This window comes from Anarhichas minor, unplaced genomic scaffold (assembly GCF_050575085.1).
Source record: "Anarhichas minor isolate MPS153535 unplaced genomic scaffold, ASM5057508v1 ptg000014l, whole genome shotgun sequence".
Lineage (NCBI taxonomy): Eukaryota > Metazoa > Chordata > Actinopteri > Perciformes > Anarhichadidae > Anarhichas > Anarhichas minor.
In genome coordinates this window covers 14,937,285-14,954,330 of record NW_027466460.1, presented here as the reverse complement: position 1 = coordinate 14,954,330, position 17,046 = coordinate 14,937,285, and the positions used below count along the sequence as shown (strand labels likewise).

The 17,046-nt window shown below is 41.6% G+C and overlaps 1 protein-coding gene across 3 annotated transcripts; it reads left to right on the top strand.

Moving 5' to 3' along the window:
• The first annotated feature begins 8,727 nt into the window (after positions 1-8,727).
• On the top strand, positions 8,728-12,865 carry LOC142950055 (homeobox protein OTX1 B-like). Of its 3 annotated transcripts, none has more exons than XM_076091963.1 (4): positions 8,728-8,821; positions 9,604-9,755; positions 12,080-12,258; positions 12,307-12,865. In XM_076091963.1, exons 1-4 carry the CDS (start codon positions 8,728-8,730, stop codon positions 12,863-12,865), a joined length of 984 nt encoding a protein of 327 aa, XP_075948078.1. The 3 variants fall into 3 exon arrangements, with proteins under 3 accessions (XP_075948078.1, XP_075948077.1, XP_075948075.1); XM_076091962.1 differs by having other exon boundaries at positions 8,728-8,840; positions 9,596-9,755; XM_076091960.1 differs by having other exon boundaries at positions 12,080-12,865.
• The last annotated feature ends 4,181 nt before the right edge of the window (positions 12,866-17,046 follow it).

Here is a 17,046-nt window from a genome sequence, read left to right as displayed (position 1 = left end):
TAGACGTTCAAAATCAATATGTAATCCTGTGCAGGGGCTTATCCCCTGGACTAGGCCATTTGTGAGGCTCTTTGAGCTTCGTTACAGGTCTTCTGGCAGCTCTGTGCTGCAGATTGATTAGCTGCAGTGCCAGAATCCTATCAAATGGCCGGCTCTGATGATGGAGCAAACTCTCTCACCGCCTCTAGTTGACTGGACCTGGAGATAAGGCCGGGTAGCGATTCCCTCCCTCCCTGCATGCTGAGCGGCAGGGAGGGAGTGCTGGCTTCTGACCTCTGCTCCTCTGAGGCTCAGAACGGGATCAGGAGCTGTTTGGAGGCCGTTCGTTCACATTTTAGGACATTTAACTGGGACTTATCCAGAGTGAGAGAGAGCTACAGTTTCTACAGCACCAACCATCAGCAGCTGACGGTAATTGTTAGTTTTAATCAGGATGATAAACATCACAATCAACACATCGATCAAAATAAACTGTCTTGTACCAAAAGATATTTGATTCTGTTTGAAAGGACTAGAAATACAAACAATGCCAATAAGTCATTAAATCTACTCAACTTCTACCTCTTACCATGAAGATGCCTGTCTTGTCTTGGGACTTGACTTGGGATTTGACTTGGGACTTGTCTTGGGACTTGACTTGGGATTTGACTTGGGACTTGACTTGGGATTTGTCTTGGGACTTGAATGGTCTCTTGTCTGTCTTGCTTGGGACTTGTCTTGGGACTTGTCTTGGGACTTAACTTGGGACTTGTCTTGGGACTTGAATGGTCTCTTGTCTGTCTTGCTTGGGACTTGTCTTGTGACTTGACTTGGGACTTGACTTGGGATTTGTCTTGGGACTTGAATGGTCTCTTGTCTGTCTTGCTTGGGACTTGTCTTGGGACTTGTCTTGGGACTTAACTTGGGACTTGTCTTGGGACTTGAATGGTCTTTTGTCAGTCTTGCTTGGGACTTGACTTGGGACTTCAGGACTGACAAGTCCCAAGTCATGACCCACATCATGACAAGCAAGTCCTGAGTGAAGACCGAAAGTCAAGACAGGCAGATCCAAAGTCAAGTCCCAAGTCAAGTGCCATGCCCAGACCTTAAAGTTTCGAGTCCTAAACAAGTCATAATGCGCTCTACACCAAATGTAATGCATTTCGATTTTTCACTAGTTTTTGTAATTGAACAAACTTATCTTTGGTCTCGTTTTGTCCTCAGTAACGCAGCTTGATTGGATGCTGTCAGATCGGTCTAAACAAAGTGGATTCTGGGGAATTAAGTGTCGACTTGATTGATTCAGGAAATTAATTAATTTGTGGCACAGTTAATAAATAACAATTCACAAGTCATTAAAGTTCAAGTCGAGTTGCAAATCTTGTTTTGATTTTCATCAAATTTGTGACTCAGAGTCACGTGACTCGAGTCCTCACCTCTAACTCTTAGTGTATTTGTTTCAGGTGTAAAAACTTCACCTCACGTTGAAAATGTAAACATGTAACTTTCACATGAGTAACTTTAAACTGTACATGTCTACACATATTGTGTTCAGTGATCACATGGTCTCTTAGTTCACGTGACTTTTTCTTTACAAAACACTGCTTTGCTAACTGTCGTTTTAAAAACAGCAGCCATTTTGCTCCGAGGCATCTGGGAAAATGCTTTATCGCCTCCAATATTTTCCTCTTTTTTTTTTTTGTTTTGTAAGTTCGGGGAGGGTGACGGGGAAACCGAATCTGTGCATTCCTGCGTGCCTTGCCAGCGCTCACATGGTTACCGCTGCTACGCATTGTTAGAGATATCTGAATGAGCGCTGGCCGTGCAAGTTTTAACGTGATTGCCCGAGGGGCAGCAGAGTGAAAGAGCGAAGAACAGAGCCAGAGAGAGGAGAGGAGAGGTGGGGGGGGGGGGGGGAGGCATAATCCTAAAAGGATTGGAAGTTAACCCCCCACACACACACACACACGCACACACCAAAGTATTTCCTCCTCCACACACACACCTCTGTGTTTCAGGGGGTGATGGGTACTGGATGGGGTCAGTTGGTTTCGTGGCTCTGGTGTCTGATTTCTCCCTCCTAGTCCCCCCCCCCCCCCTCTTCTTCTTCATTGTTTGCCTTCTTAATGAGAGGGGCGGTGCCACAGGGCCTGTGATTGACAGCTACATGCTCCTCTCTCAGCGCTCTGTAAAAGGACTCGCTGCTGGCTGTACTGTACTTGACACTGAATGACGAGTCATTTCTCATTTCCTGTTTCTGCTGCGGCTCCTCGGGTGTCTGTTTCACAACAGCAATGTAAAAAATAGTAGCTGAGACGTCTCCTGTCCCTGATGATGAACCTTAAACGTTAAATAAATTAAGCTGGTTTCCATTTAAACAAGACATTGTTATTATTATTATTATGAAATATGGGTGACTGAAGGGACCAGTTGGGTGATAGTTCTGTAGATCAACTATAAACCAGTTGTAGAGAAAGATAATAGTATAAATGACCAGTAGGTTTAGTGGAAGTTAAGGAGACAATTTCCCACTTTTCGTTTTGAACATTGGAGGATTTGGGGTCTAAGAATATACATCCAGCAACATTTATAATTACCTTTCAGCTGTCTTTTCCATCCCAATGTTGTTTTGTTTGAATCTCAATAGAAAAGAAATGATCACAAAACTGTTTTTACTGCAGTTTGTTTTGAATGATTTGAAAGAAAATGAAAGATCGTTTTTAATGAAAACGGTGTAACTGACACAGTAAAATGTATTTTTATGAACTAATCTTATAAACGGATGTCGAGGCCTGCAGCCTGTCACACCGCCTGAACTTCAGTCGGATCGTAAACTCAAACTGCTGCACACGTTGGCAGCACTAGAGAGGTTTGGGGCTAAAGGGTTGATTCTCAGCTCGTTTAAGAAACTAATGAACCAGAAATCTAGCGGCTGAACATGACTTCTTATTCACAGCGTTTGGTTTGTGAGGGAAACTTTATAAATGTTTACATTTAGAGCACATTGACTGTTTTTAAACCCAGTTTGAAATGAAGGAAAAAAGGCCAAAGTCCTATTTATCTCTACATCCAGACCACATACACACATATATATATATATATACATATATATATATATATATATGTCAATGCTGGTAATGGCAATAAGGCTGTGAACCTATTAAAACCGTCATTCAGTTTTATGAAACCACTATTCATTGCATTTAAAATCTGCAAAAATCAGAAGAATAGATCATATATGAGCTTCCGCTCTCCTACTTCCTGTTCCCCTTGAATTTCAGTATAATATTACTCCACCTCTAAGGGGTTTCTACTCATCCTCTGCTTCCTACCTACCAGTGTGTGTTGACGTTATTTCCCCTCGTGTGTGCAGGTGAGATGACAACAGTCAGGTGAGCTGCCGTTTGTTATCTGCTCCGTCAGCTCCACCGAGCCGAGGTCCTTCATCACAGAGATGTCGGATGCACAGAGAATGTGGCAGCTGGTTAAAGCAACAGATCTGCTCCATAAATGTCAATGCAGAGAGAGAGAGAGAGAGCGAGAGAGAGAGAGAGAGAGAGAGAGAGGCTATCAGTCTCTCCGTCCACAGGTTGAGAGCACTCATCAGGTCTATACAGCTGATCCAAATCATTTCAGCATACTTCACATTATGTTCCTGTTTGTGTGAATAAGACAAAGTTCTGTCTACTACTAAAACTTCTATAAGTCATTCTACATTTCTATTTTCCAACTAATAGCAAAAATCCAGAAGTCATGTAAAGTTGTATTTTGTACTAAAGGAAACAAACAAAATCAAACTTTTGTGATTCCAACTTTCCGTGATCACAACACTCAACAATATTTAGAAATTGGTATTTTTTTAGATACTTTAACATGACATTCTCCTACGTCTTGAGCTAAATAAATGGGTTTGCAGACTATAGAACAGTTGTGATGAAGAGGATGTTGCGTCATCACACGGAGGCTTATTACATCTGTACGTCACCGTCCTGTCACCTCTAATGTCACAGCGACGGGCTTTGCATCAGTTTGTCTCCACACTGACAATATCTGAATTAATAATCAGCAACTATCGTGTATTTCTTTTTACTTTTTTAAAAATACTTTTAAAGTTGTCGAGACATGTGGGGGCCTTTTAAAACACACTCATACCTGTTTTTTTTCTTTATTGTTTTTACAAATTTCCAAAAAAGCACTGGTTGATAATCAGCTTTAGTGTCAATGTCACCCCTAATAATTGAATATCCTCCTAACTCATATATGAATATTTGCATTCTGTCATTTATTTATTTTGTAAATGCCTTTTAAAAACAGAGCTGCACCTCAACAAGTGAGAAATCCCCTCAAAGATCTAAACTTAAAGAAACAATAAAAACATCACTTTTCTTTACAGATTATCACATAACAGGAAGAAACAGTATTTCACTATTTCTGAGTGAAATGACATCACTTCAAACATGGCTGATGCATTTTTACTCAAACCTAATGTTTTGCCCTTTTAAAACAAATGGTGTTAAACCACAAACACTTGATGAATAACAGGAGAAAGATCCAGCGCTCCTACCTGAGCGTCCCAGTGGAGCGACATCCTTCTCCTCGTGGGTCCAAATCAGAGTCCTGGAGTGTGTTCTGGTTCTCCTGGTCCATGTGGGGTTTTATTTCTGTCCCATCCTCACCTGCCTGCTGAGCTGCAGCCAAACTCACTGTTGTCAGCTGATTTAAAAGGGCTGTCCCGCCCCGTTTTGTGTCTGCACGGCAGGTTGTGTGTGTGTGTGTGTGTTGTGTTTTTTATTTTTATGAAGTGTGCAGCAGCCTGGCCGGAGCCTCCTGCAGCATGCTTTCTGACAACCCTGGGATTTTATGCATCACGCTTTTAATAAGCGGCCGACAACACAAACGAGAAGCCTCTCCAAACTTAACCCCCACCACCTCCAACACACACACACACACACACACACACACACACACACACACACCTCTTTAGGCTGCCTGATCCCTGGATTTACGGGCTTAGTATTAAGAAAATACTCCTGCAATTTGGGATTAGACCCCCAAAAACCCTCACATCAACAATGGCTCCGTCCATTTGATATCTTGATACTTGTGATCAATCACTGGCTTTGTAGCCGTCGGCCTCACAGCCAATCACTGGGGACGCGCAGAGGAAATGAGACCAAGAAAAAAGATTTCCAACATTGTTCATACAACAATTATTTTCTTTTAATTTGATCACGTGTTTCCCGGCCTCAGAAAGCCACCACGAGGCTGTTCTCATGAATTCATAAGCTATTTGTTCTCAGGCCTATAAGTTAAATTATTTACTGATGTACTCATTTCTATTTTATATTTGTATCGTTGATTTCATGTAAATTATATTATTATGAAATGACCTTTATACATTTTGTATCTAACTGTCTGTCTGTCAATAGACACTTAAAAAAAATAGATTTACAAGATGATCCTCTCAGTGTTGATTTCATTCAAAGACCATTTAAGTCAAATAATGTAGCAGCAGCTTTAATCAGCAGCTGTTTGAAATGATTGGGTTTCTTTTTTAACAATATTTCTGTATTTTTTTCTGAATTTGATCAGCTGGTTGAGGTTGTCAGGTTGTTCATCCTGTAGCTTATCATAATAATAATAATTTAATAAAATACCCATGGCCTACTGCAAGTTAAGTATAACGAACTTTAATGTGGACTGAGTGTTGTGGGCCTGACGGCAGCCTTAATTGGTTATAAACTCAAAAAAGTAATGCTAGGCTAACTGTTAAAGCTAATTTATTGTTTTATTGACGAGGCAGGAAAAAAAGTAAAATTTGCCTTTTTAATTTCTCTTTTCTGCCAAATAAAAACACGTCTATGTTAATATAATTTTAAAAATAAAACAACTCCTTATTGATTTATTTTTTAACGCAGACTCCATTATTACTCTTAAATGTGACAGTTCGTCCTAAAATAAGCGGCCCACATCGAACATTTCTTGCGCAATGGCAGCCGGGCCGATTCTCCTTCAACTCTCTTGACACCCAGAGCCGTCCCGTCGTGTCACGTGCTGCCGCGTTCCATTCAAAAGAGGCGGGCGTTTCGGCGCCGAGCTCGCGCGCCTATTGGCCGTCCGCGTCGCCCCCCCGGTAAAAGGCCTCGGAGCGCTGTGATTGGCTCGCAGGACGCGGACCCGCATGCTTCCTTGACTCATAGAGGCGCGAGAGCCTCTGAGGACGAGCATCAATCTCCGTCCGTCACCGGCAGGAAGAGAGAGAGAGAGAAGGAGCGCGCGGAAGAGTCACAACGCTACGGTGTTTTTTTTATTTTTTTTATTTTATTCCTGCGTTGAAATGTTAATTTTCTAGTTATCGGAACAGGTGCGCGCGGAGCTGTGAACCTGCTTTGTATTCTGACAGACAACAACAAACTTTTTTTTCCTCCATGTGGATATTTCTGGAGCTCTGGATCTCATTGGTTTGACTTTTAACAGGATTTAAACACAACAGGAGCCTGAAGAAGGTGAAACTCACACCTGGTTTTATTTCATTTCTCCCGTTTGTTTCTCCTGATTTACGGTGAAGTATTCCACCAGGTGAAGCCTGCAAACATTACTGAAATTATTTCTTATATACCCCTTTTTTTTATTACCTGGTTTTTATTTTAAGTGTTTGGAAGCTCTCAACACGAGGCTGTTGTAATATTTCGAAGACTAAAAAACAAGTTAAAATACGAAAAATATGTTAAATAAATTCTAGAAATAATCGGTTTGTTTTGCCTCTAAGATACATAATTTAAAAAAAACTGTTCGTTACCGTTACCTCACACTTAGGTGTTTTATAATGTGTGCATTTTTTAATTAGGCTTTCTCTTCATTTCGGTGTATTTATCCTCGTGCAGCTCCGTTCAGCCCGCGGCCTCCTGTCCGCTCTCTGCGCTGATAACAGCCGCTCCGCTAATTGTCGCCCTGTAGATCTAATCTAAATTGTAATGGACTTCATTTGCACACAGGTTTGACGCATTTACATTGCGTGTTTCGGCTCCTTCCTGCGGTTATGGAAATAAGTAATGCTTTATGTGGAGTGTTAACGCCTCAGTTCAGGTCCATCAGAGCATTTACCTGCTAAAAGCATCCACTGGATTATGGAAATTCTTATCTAAATACATTGTTTTACACTAATACTAACAGTTAATCATTAAGGCCGTTTATTAGAGCTGCAGCTAATGTGTGAAGTTCTGCAGAAAAAAGAAGAGTAAATCAAGTAACAGGATATTCATTGATTCTGAGATCAATTCTTTAAAGAGAGAGATTATATCTGTATTTATTATATTATTTTCATTCTCTAAATATTGCTTTAAACCACTTTCTTTGTATTCCATATACTAACTGTTATTTATTTAGAATTATCGTGTGACACTTAATGTGTTTAATGTGTTGTTTTACCGTGATTAAAGTGTAATATGATATTTAGTGTATGCATTTCATAAGGCAAAGCAAAAATAAATAACAGCAGTAAATATTCGTAAATAAATAGATAACATTAAGGACATGTGAAACAATAGTAGCTTTTAAGTCAGCACGTGAATATTAAGCAAATAATAAACTTTGTCCAAAACATGAATAAAACACATATTCAACATTTGAATTGTAACACATAATAACACACTTACTGGGGGAAAATTGAAGTAAAACATTTAAATAAACTACATTTCATCGAACCATCAGTCTGATGTCACAGTCAGAAAGTCTGCGCGTGAATAAATCCTATTGGAGACAAACTTTGATATTCGGAGGTGAGAAAAATCTCAAGTGTCCTGTAATCTAAACGCGCGTGCCCACAGGTCGATTTAATTGTGAGCTATTGAATTAATGAAAACGTAATGAAGATGTGAGCGATAACGGGCCCGTTTAAGACTCGGTCCCATCTGCTCTCACGGAACCACTGAGCTCGTGTTCAGCAGCGTTATTATTATTTATTTTTAACAACAGCTTCTCCTGTGACATCAGAGTCTGGTGATATGTTGGTGTCTCTCTTTATTTCATATTAATCAAACAGCTGGGAGCCCCCCCCCCCCCCCCCAACCCTCACACCCATGCAAGCATTAGTCCTTCTAGCTCCTCCACGTCCCTTTTATTTACATGTTAAAGAGTTTATCACATATTTCCCCCATAATTCAAGCTATTTTCTATAACATCAGATTTGGTTTCCTCTCTTTCTCTCGTATCGTAAATGACTAAATGAAGGTTATTATCGAGGCGATTCATCATGTTGTGAAATCCCATTGTTCGTGATTTAGGAATTCAAACTTCATTCTAAACGCCCAAAATGTAAAACGCAAACGTTGTTATCTACAATCAGCAGGATCATTTACATTTTCGTGATTGCATAACAGAGAGTTTCCTCTGTGTTTTACTGCGCTCATTGTTAAAAAGCTTGCATTCACATTAAATGTCAGGCTTCATGTGCTTTTATATTACTAATATAGTGCAGCTTTAAATCTGATTACATAGAATGTCTATGTGTTTAAAAAAAAAGTTGAGAGAAATTAAAGTCTGTGGATTGTAGCCTATATATAGGCCTGCCGTTTGGAAAGTGTTATTGCTGCAAGTGACGTGTAGGTTTATAGGCTTTATAATGCATTAACGCATTTTAATATGACTCACTCCTCGTGCTTCTTCTCTCCCGCAGGAGCCGACCTAAACACCGGGAGTTCCGCGCTTTTCCGTCCGTCCAGACCCCGGTCTCCCCTCCGCACTTCTAGCATGATGTCTTATCTCAAACAGGCCCCGTACGGGATGAACGGACTGGGCCTGAGCGGAGCCATGGACCTGCTCCACCCGTCTGTGGGATACCCCGGTACGGAGCACGAGTCATGAGGGCCACACTTAAATACTAACAAATCAACACGGAGCCAGAGTTATAGATCATGCGTTTCATAACATCGCTGGAAACGTTGATTCTCCAAAATATAGAGATATTTCTGCGCTTTTATTTGTATGTGCTGCAGAGTTTATTTCTAATATTTATACACAGCTGCTAAAGTATATCACGCAGTACTAGCTCTCGGTGTCTGGTTGGTATAAACGAATACAAAGCGAATTAAATTAATACTTTTGAAGTCTTAAAGTGACTTTTATAGGATGGGTGGAAAAGTGTGTGATTATCGCGGAGGGGAAACTGGGTTTACGCATTATATTCTGTGTCTGTGCTTGTGGTGCATTTGAGGCCGCAATTATGTTGTAATTTGTATTTTTCTATTGTTGTTAAATCTACCAATCACGTTTGTCTTGGTGATAAAAACGCTAAATTTGCCTATACTTTGTTATTGTTTTAGAAGTCCCAAATGTTTTATAAGCTAGAAAAAAGAAACGTCCAAATACGCGGGGGGAATTGGGCGTCTGCATGTGGAAAAAATATAATAATCACAAGATATAAACCACAGCGAAGACACGACGCCAGTTAAAAAGTAAAATTATCACACACAAACAAAACTGGACAGCTCTTCGAGCGCACGACACGATTCGGTCTCTAACTTTTGGAGGGATTTTAAAGTTGTGTCTTTGACAAAGTAATTAACCATTCATTATTTTTCTTCTTCATCTTTTTTCTTCTTCCTCTTCTTCTTCTTCTTCCTCCAGGAAACCCACGGAAGCAGCGCCGGGAGAGGACCACCTTCACCCGGACGCAGCTGGACATTCTGGAGTCGCTGTTCGCCAAGACGCGCTACCCGGACATCTTCATGAGGGAGGAGGTGGCGCTGAAGATCAACCTGCCGGAGTCCAGAGTGCAGGTCAGAGAGAGATGTCATGGGACATGTAATGTGAAGGGTTTACACTTCATTTAGAAGGAAAGGGGGAAATATAAACTTTGTGGATAATTCAGTGGAGTTTCCTCTAACTTTAATCCGCAAGATGTTTATCAAATATCATCCCACATGAGTATATGTAAGGTTATGAGTGTAAAACCTTTCTAAAAACGTTTGGTGTAATAATAAGCAAAGAAGTTCTGAGGTCACAGCAGAAAGCATTCTGAGCTCGAGTTTCCTGGAAGCGGATATATTTTCATGCTCTTCTGTTACTTCATCATTTACTAAATAACACTGGTCCTGGACCAGTTTCATGCATCTGAGCTCAGGTTTTAAAGTTTTGGTGCCACTCTCTGATGAACTTTCTGTGCACCTCAGGCCTCTGCATGATTAGCTCCAGTGTGAAAAAGAAAAGTTCAGCTCATATGATCAAGTAGAGACAAGTCTTTAATTAAAGTGGAGAACTTGGCTGGGCGTTGGATGCGGGGAGCTTTCTTTATAAAAGGCTGCGAGAGCTTTTCTGTCCCCGGCTTTAGCGGCCCTCTGCTGGGCTTAAAAGCTGCAATCATGGCTGCTGCCTCTCTGCTTTCTGCTGCTGCTGACAGGCCGCTTTTACCACCAGAGCATTTATTAATTCACCTCTGACAGGCCCAGTTATCAGTGGTATCAGTAGGAGTGCTGTTGTTATTTCTATGGAAGCAAATTACTGTTTTTAAACATCGCAATTTTAGTCCCACTGCAAGTTTTGGCCCTCATTTATTTTTAATAATTAAACTATTAAGAACATTTTCCATCATAGAAAATATTATGTTCTCTTTAAATACTGTAACATTATATCCAAAGTGCAGATAATTATTTTATGAATGTTTGTGAAAGTAATTTTGTCATGGAGTTATTGGTGGTCCTACTTACTTTATTTTAAAAAACACACTGTGGTTTAGAAGAGTTGCATCTTTTCACTCAGATCATGCTGCACTTTTACTAATAATATGAATCATTTACTTAGACAAATATTTGATTGTGAAATTCTTATTATGTAAGTATCACTTAATTAAGGGCAAGTTACTGAACAGGTTGTGGCACTGTGTTTGCTTCAGTGCGTCTGTGGGCCAAAATACAACAGGATTTAAAGTGACAGTCCACTGAAATCACTAAAAACATATATATATTCTCGTGATGTCTCACCACACAGATAGTTTTCATTTTATTTCTCCAAATTTTTAAATATTTATGTCGGAGTGTCTCCTTCCACAATGTGTCCCTGTTTGGAACTACTTTCCACTGAAGAAATAGTCCCTGAAAGCTGTGAACGGTGTGTATCATCCTATCTGTGGATTATCCAGAATAACAGGGGCATTGATTCACAAAATTCATTTTTAAAATACAGTAAAAAGTACTTTAGCACTGTAAACAAAATTAAATTCACATCTATTATACCGACACCGGCAGTTTGTCAAGTAAGAAAGTGCAATCGACTGGTTTAGTGCTGAGCCAAGAGAATTGTCCTTTACTTTTCGTGACAAACTCTTTTTCGTGATGACATTAAGCTACAAACAAATGTTAGGTTTAGGTACTAAAACCACTTGTTAAAAGCATCGTGGTCGGGCTTAAAAAAACAACGTACAGTTAGTTTTAGGAAAAACTTCACGAATGTGTCACTTTCACAATTTAAGATTACAATAACATTTTGAATCTCGTGGTTGAAAAGTCCTTTATTTGTTGGACACATTCACCTCCAGTCCCGCCCACTACGAGTGGTCTTTCTCAATATTTAATATGACGCCATCAGCTCTGTAGATTGCATAGTCACATGGTAGCGTTTAAGTTGTGTGTACACCACGAGAAAAAGGATCCCAATTGACTTTCCATTGGCATTGTTTTTGTGCTGAGCGACACAAAACCAATAGATTGCAGACTGTGAGGTGGAGGCAGAAACCTGAAAACCTCAAAATGATCGACATGCCTAGATGCCACTAAGTGAGGAATATGTTTTGTTTGTTACTTTGGGTGAACTGACCCTTTAAAGTGTGTTTTGTTTCTCTCAAAGAAACACAGATTCACAAGCTCCGCACCTTTACTAGTTATTTTTGGTGCTGGAGTCATTTAGCAGAGTCTTCATCCACAGAAAAGAGTCTCTGATGAACTGCAGCCAGCAGTAAAGGTCAGAGGTCAGAGCCACAGCGCCTCAGTAGGGCTGTGTTAGAGGAAAGGTGTTTAGTTCCTGCCAGCTCCGTCTGGTTCGGCTGGGGTTTATTTTTGGTTTCTGATCCAGCCGACGTGTGACCTTTTGACCTGTCCTCCTTCCTCAGGTCTGGTTTAAGAACAGGCGAGCCAAGTGTCGGCAGCAGCAGCAGAGCAGCAACAGCGCCAAGGTGAAACCGATGAAGAAGAAGTCGTCTCCGGCGAGAGAGAGCACCGGTTCAGAGAGCAGCGGCCAGTTCACCCCGCCGGCGGTGTCCAGCTCCACCTCCTCCAGCTCGTCCTCCACGTCCTCCTCTACGTCCTCCTCCGGCCTCGGCGGTCCCGGTCTGATCAGCACCTCTACCTCCGGCACCGCCCCGGTGTCGTCCATCTGGAGCCCGGCGCCCATCTCCCCGGCCCCGGCGCCGGCCACGATGGCCGACCCCGCCGCCCCCACCAGCGCCTCCTGCATGCAGCGCTCCGTGTCGTCCTCCGGCACCGGGGGGACGCCCTCCTACCCGGTGTCTTACGGCCAGACGGCGGCGGCGTACAGTCAGGGTTACCCGGCCTCGGCTTCAGGCTCTTACTTCGGCGGCGTGGAGTGCGGCTCCTACCTGGCGCCAATGCACTCCCACCACCACCCCCACCACCCGCACCAGCTCAGCCCCATGACCGGCAGCTCCATGTCGGGACACCCGCACCACCACATTGGCCAGACGTCAGGGCACCACCACCATCACCACCACCCATCGCACCACCACCAGGCGTACAGCGCGCCCGGCCTCACCTTCAACTCCACAGATTGTCTGGATTACAAAGAGCAGACGGCAGCTTCGGCCTGGAAACTCAACTTCAACGCCTCCGACTGTTTGGACTACAAAGACCAGGCCTCGTGGCGTTTCCAAGTGCTGTGACCTCCTGTGTTTCTCTTCTTCTCTGCTTACAAAGAAGTATTCTTTTTGTTGTTGGTGGTTTATATTTGAAGATCCTTTAAACTAATATTAGAGACGTTTTTAAGAAAGTTTATTTGTGAACGAACTGAAACGACGCACAGATACCTGAAGGCCTCGGGGTTCAGCTCTGTCGACATCAGCGGATCGACTCGTCCAGGATTATTTTTCTACTCCAGAACTCGAGAGAAACTGACCCATTTACAGCTCTTGAAGGCCTTTTAATAGTAACATTTCAGTGGAACCTGCAAGATTGTGCAGTCTGGGATCGTCTCACTGATTAATCAGTTAACTTGATCTTGAGCGGGGATTATTCTTCAAAGAAATAACGTGAAAAAAATCATAAATTAGACTCTTGAGTGGGCTTTTCCTAACAAACCTTTTATTTGTCAAAAACATGATGCTGCTATGATTTTCAGGATCGCTGATGTTCATTTCTATCTGATTTCAAACTTTGACCTCGTTCAGAAACACGTGGTATAGCCTGTGGGGTGTTGTATTTTGGAGATTGAATTGCAGCACTTGTTTAAAAGGTGAAAGATTTTTTGCTATTTGTTCTTTGCAGAGGAAAGAAAATAAAAATGTGAAATTAGACACGCAATGTCAGTATTCCATTGAAATTTGAAAGATGTACATTCGTGTCTTTATAATAAAGTCTTGTTAAAACATGAGCAGTCCGGAGAAAAGTTTATTTCGATTCAGGTTTGTCTCGTCAACAGAGCAGTTTCCAACATGTTATAATCACTACGGTTATATGCAAATTATGCTGAACTGGTTTAAAAGTATAAATAGGGACACATTAACAGTTTGATCATTATGTGTGTGAACCACAAAAAAGCAGTCATGTGTGATTAGTTACGCTTGGATAAATAGATGATTGTTTATTTATTCAGGGAAAGATTCACTGAGAGCTCTATTTGTCATTTACGCCGTGTTCACGCTTACATTCACACACATCCACACCTGGAAGCTTCCCAGAATACACACAGTCTGATGCGTTGGTGTTTAACTTCGGTGACTAACAGCAAACCGTCTTTACAGTGCCGACGGCTGGAGGAACGGAGAGAGTTCAAAAATGGAGGCAGCCATCGTAGCTTATTAGCTGTGTGTAGCATTTTATTTAACCTCGTCTGTCAGTATAAACTGTTTCAAAACAGACAGTAATGAGACAAGAGTCAGTGATAAATAAGGTCTTTTAAATAAACTGTGTAGACGTATTGTCCTGTTAGCTAGCGAGCTAATGAAGCTCAGCACTGAGAGTTAGCTCAGTGAAAGTTTTACCCTTCTTCACTTCATCTTTATTGAATGATGAAGGATGAGCAAAATGCCTTAAAAAGTTGAATACAGAGAAAACAGAAAGAAGCTCAGAGAGATGTTGTGACTGACTGTCCAGTGCTAGCATGCTACCAGCGTTGCTAGTGTGTTAGCTGTTAGCTCACCAGCTACAGTAGCACGCCAGCTAGCCCTACGAGTTGTCGCTACATCACTTCCAGAACCACATATATTTCGTCATTTTTGTTTCTTTTTGACTGTTTCTTCTCAAACAATTTTGGCCACCAATGACGTAAAATCACAACAGTGAAAAACAGGTTAAAACGGTGAAAATAAACATCACAATTAGCATCGTGCAGGTGAAATGATGAGTTCTTTAATTGATTCATGTCGTCAAAAAGTATAAAAACCTTGACAACATGGAATATAAATCGTTTATCAAGTAAGAATATCAAACATTTGTCGGTTGCAGCTTTTAAGATGCGAGTAGTTGCAGTTTTTCTTCTTTCTTTTTTGAACAGGGCACATAATGTATAGATTGTTTAGTCAGTGCTGTCCAAAACTAAGCCTGTTCTGATCTGCCATGATTGTGGTTTGGCTTTTCCTGGACACTGATTGGATGTCCTTCAGGTTGATTGCCATGAGAGCTCTGATTGGAAACACCTGTCCTGGTAACTATACGTATCAGTCAGGTCTTGTAACGTCGACCTTTAGGTTTATTTCAGAGTCAGAAAGCGGCATTTCCCCTGCTTGCTTTGGTTTGATTGAAGCACAAACACAACTTGCTTCAGTTGTTCAGATGCATGAAGCAACCTTTATGTTCTCCTGACAAAGACCACACTGGGAAAAGAGCCATTTCAAATAAGTTTTAATTAAAAGACACTTAATGCAAGGTGATTTTGCTTTTAATAAGATTAAAGAAATTGCCAATGGAACATATAAAAACTTGCTGATGAGATTTCTTTAAATAAGATGTATTTATTTAGGCATTTCAAGATAAAAAGAGATCTTGAAATTCGCTTGTAAAAGTCATTTTCACTTATATCTCACTTATATTAGGAGATATTCAAGAGGCATTGCCTTAAAAGTCGCTATATCTGGCTGACATTTAACTTGTGTCTTGTATGAAGTTATGCTATGACATATTTTTACTGTCCGCTCTAAAAATTCCCATTCACAGTTAAGTTTGTTCATATAGTAATGTCTGTAAATATTGAAATTGAAAATGTTCTTATCTTGGAAATATCAATGAAAAATCACTGCTTTGGATTTTAACTCTCAAAGTATTTAAAAAACAACAACTATTAGCCGTAGAAAACATGCTGCAGCTCCCAGAGCGTGAAGGCACAAATGTTAAACATCCAAACCGCGTCAATAATCAAACCCCTCCTCCCCGCAAGAGGCGGACTATAACATCCGAGCAGGTTAGCAAACATGCACACTGGCATCCCCCGCTGTTTGTTTGGCCGCGTCAACAGTAATGTACAACTCATTTGATCCGAGGAAAAAAGGGACGAATCACGATTTTAATTAACAGCAGTGCCGCTTCCTCGCGGCGTCCCTACAGCAGCTGGGCAAACAGTTCTTTCGGTAAACATGGCGTCCAGGACGTGTGTTTGCCCGCTCTGCGTCCTGCTGGGCTTTTACCAGCGTGCACCGCTGCCTCATGCAAACACCAGCCGGGATTTACCACATTAGAGCAAACTAATCTTTAGGGCCATGTTCAGGAAATCTCTCGCTGCTTATTGTAGAGAAAGGACGCCCCTCTCTCTGAACAGCTGTTCTGGATGTCTTATTATCCCGCCAGCCTCTCCCCGGGGGGGCCCGAACCTTTATTCCCCGTCTTTGTAGTGACAAAGTGACTCTGCTTTTTGGTTTCTTACTTTTCCAGAAGGCCACTGACAGAAACACTTTGTCTTCTCAGGGGGATCGCCTCACTTTCCCTGACGAGGCCTCAGAGGACATCAAAGTGTCCTCTCGAGTGCTCCTGAAGAAGCAGCGCTGTGGCCTCTCTTGTCCTCCGAACACACGATTCACACAGGATGTGGCAGCAGGGGACAAAAAGCAGCTTCCTGGACTGCATGTGGACCTGCTGATGGAGCTGAACCATGACAGGAGTCGGTGTCGACTTCGTCTGTTGGGCCTCGAGGTGGAACAAGGGTGATTAGCACGGTTGCTTTTCGAACTCTTTCTCGAAGGACAGAAAGATAAATGTGTTCTCAAAATGAAAAAAAAAACGAAAAAACAATCCGACATTTTGGGAGAATGAGAAGATGCAAATAGTTTCATCTCTGTCCAGTACGGAGGTCGTCAATAAAACGTTTAGCCTAGCTTAGCACAAAGAATAAAAGCAGGGGGAAACTGCTAGCCTATCTCCATCATGAAAGACACAATCCAATGTCCAACAACTCCAAATCTGTCTGAATTGTCTGAGTTAGAAGTGCTCAAAAGAAGAGCTTTTCATGTGCGTTTCAACACCTATTCAAGAGTCAACTTAGCTTCATTTAGCTTTCACGATCATCGCTTGTTGTAGCCGTGGGGAAGGAGGAGCGGCTGAAGTGAGCGTACGACAATTTAGAGCCAAAACAAAAACTTGCGTCACTTATAAGTTTTAAGTAGTCACTACATTTTATTTACTTATATTCATTCGATGGATTTTGATGCTTTTGCACACCAGTGCTACACACATTTGTTCGCAAACACCTGTAACTCCTATTGTGTTTATTCAAATGTCCTTTTCTCTTCCACGTCGACTTAAAAGTTGTGCTTTGAACGTTAAAAAGGAGCTAACGGTTAGCCGCTAAGAGGGCTGTCTGACGTGCCATTTCAAAACAAAGTGAGCGACAAATGGATGATAGTGGTAAAGACCAAAT

Bases quoted from the DNA above. Each gene is read 5' to 3' on its own strand.
- LOC142950055 (XM_076091960.1), top strand. From the start codon at position 8,728: ATGATGTCTTATCTCAAACAGGCCCCGTACGGGATGAACGGACTGGGC. The intron at 8,822-9,603 runs GTACGGAGCACG...TTCTTCCTCCAG, and splicing joins CCCGTCTGTGGGATACCCCG to GAAACCCACGGAAGCAGCGC. The intron at 9,756-12,079 runs GTCAGAGAGAGA...CTCCTTCCTCAG, and splicing joins TGCCGGAGTCCAGAGTGCAG to GTCTGGTTTAAGAACAGGCG.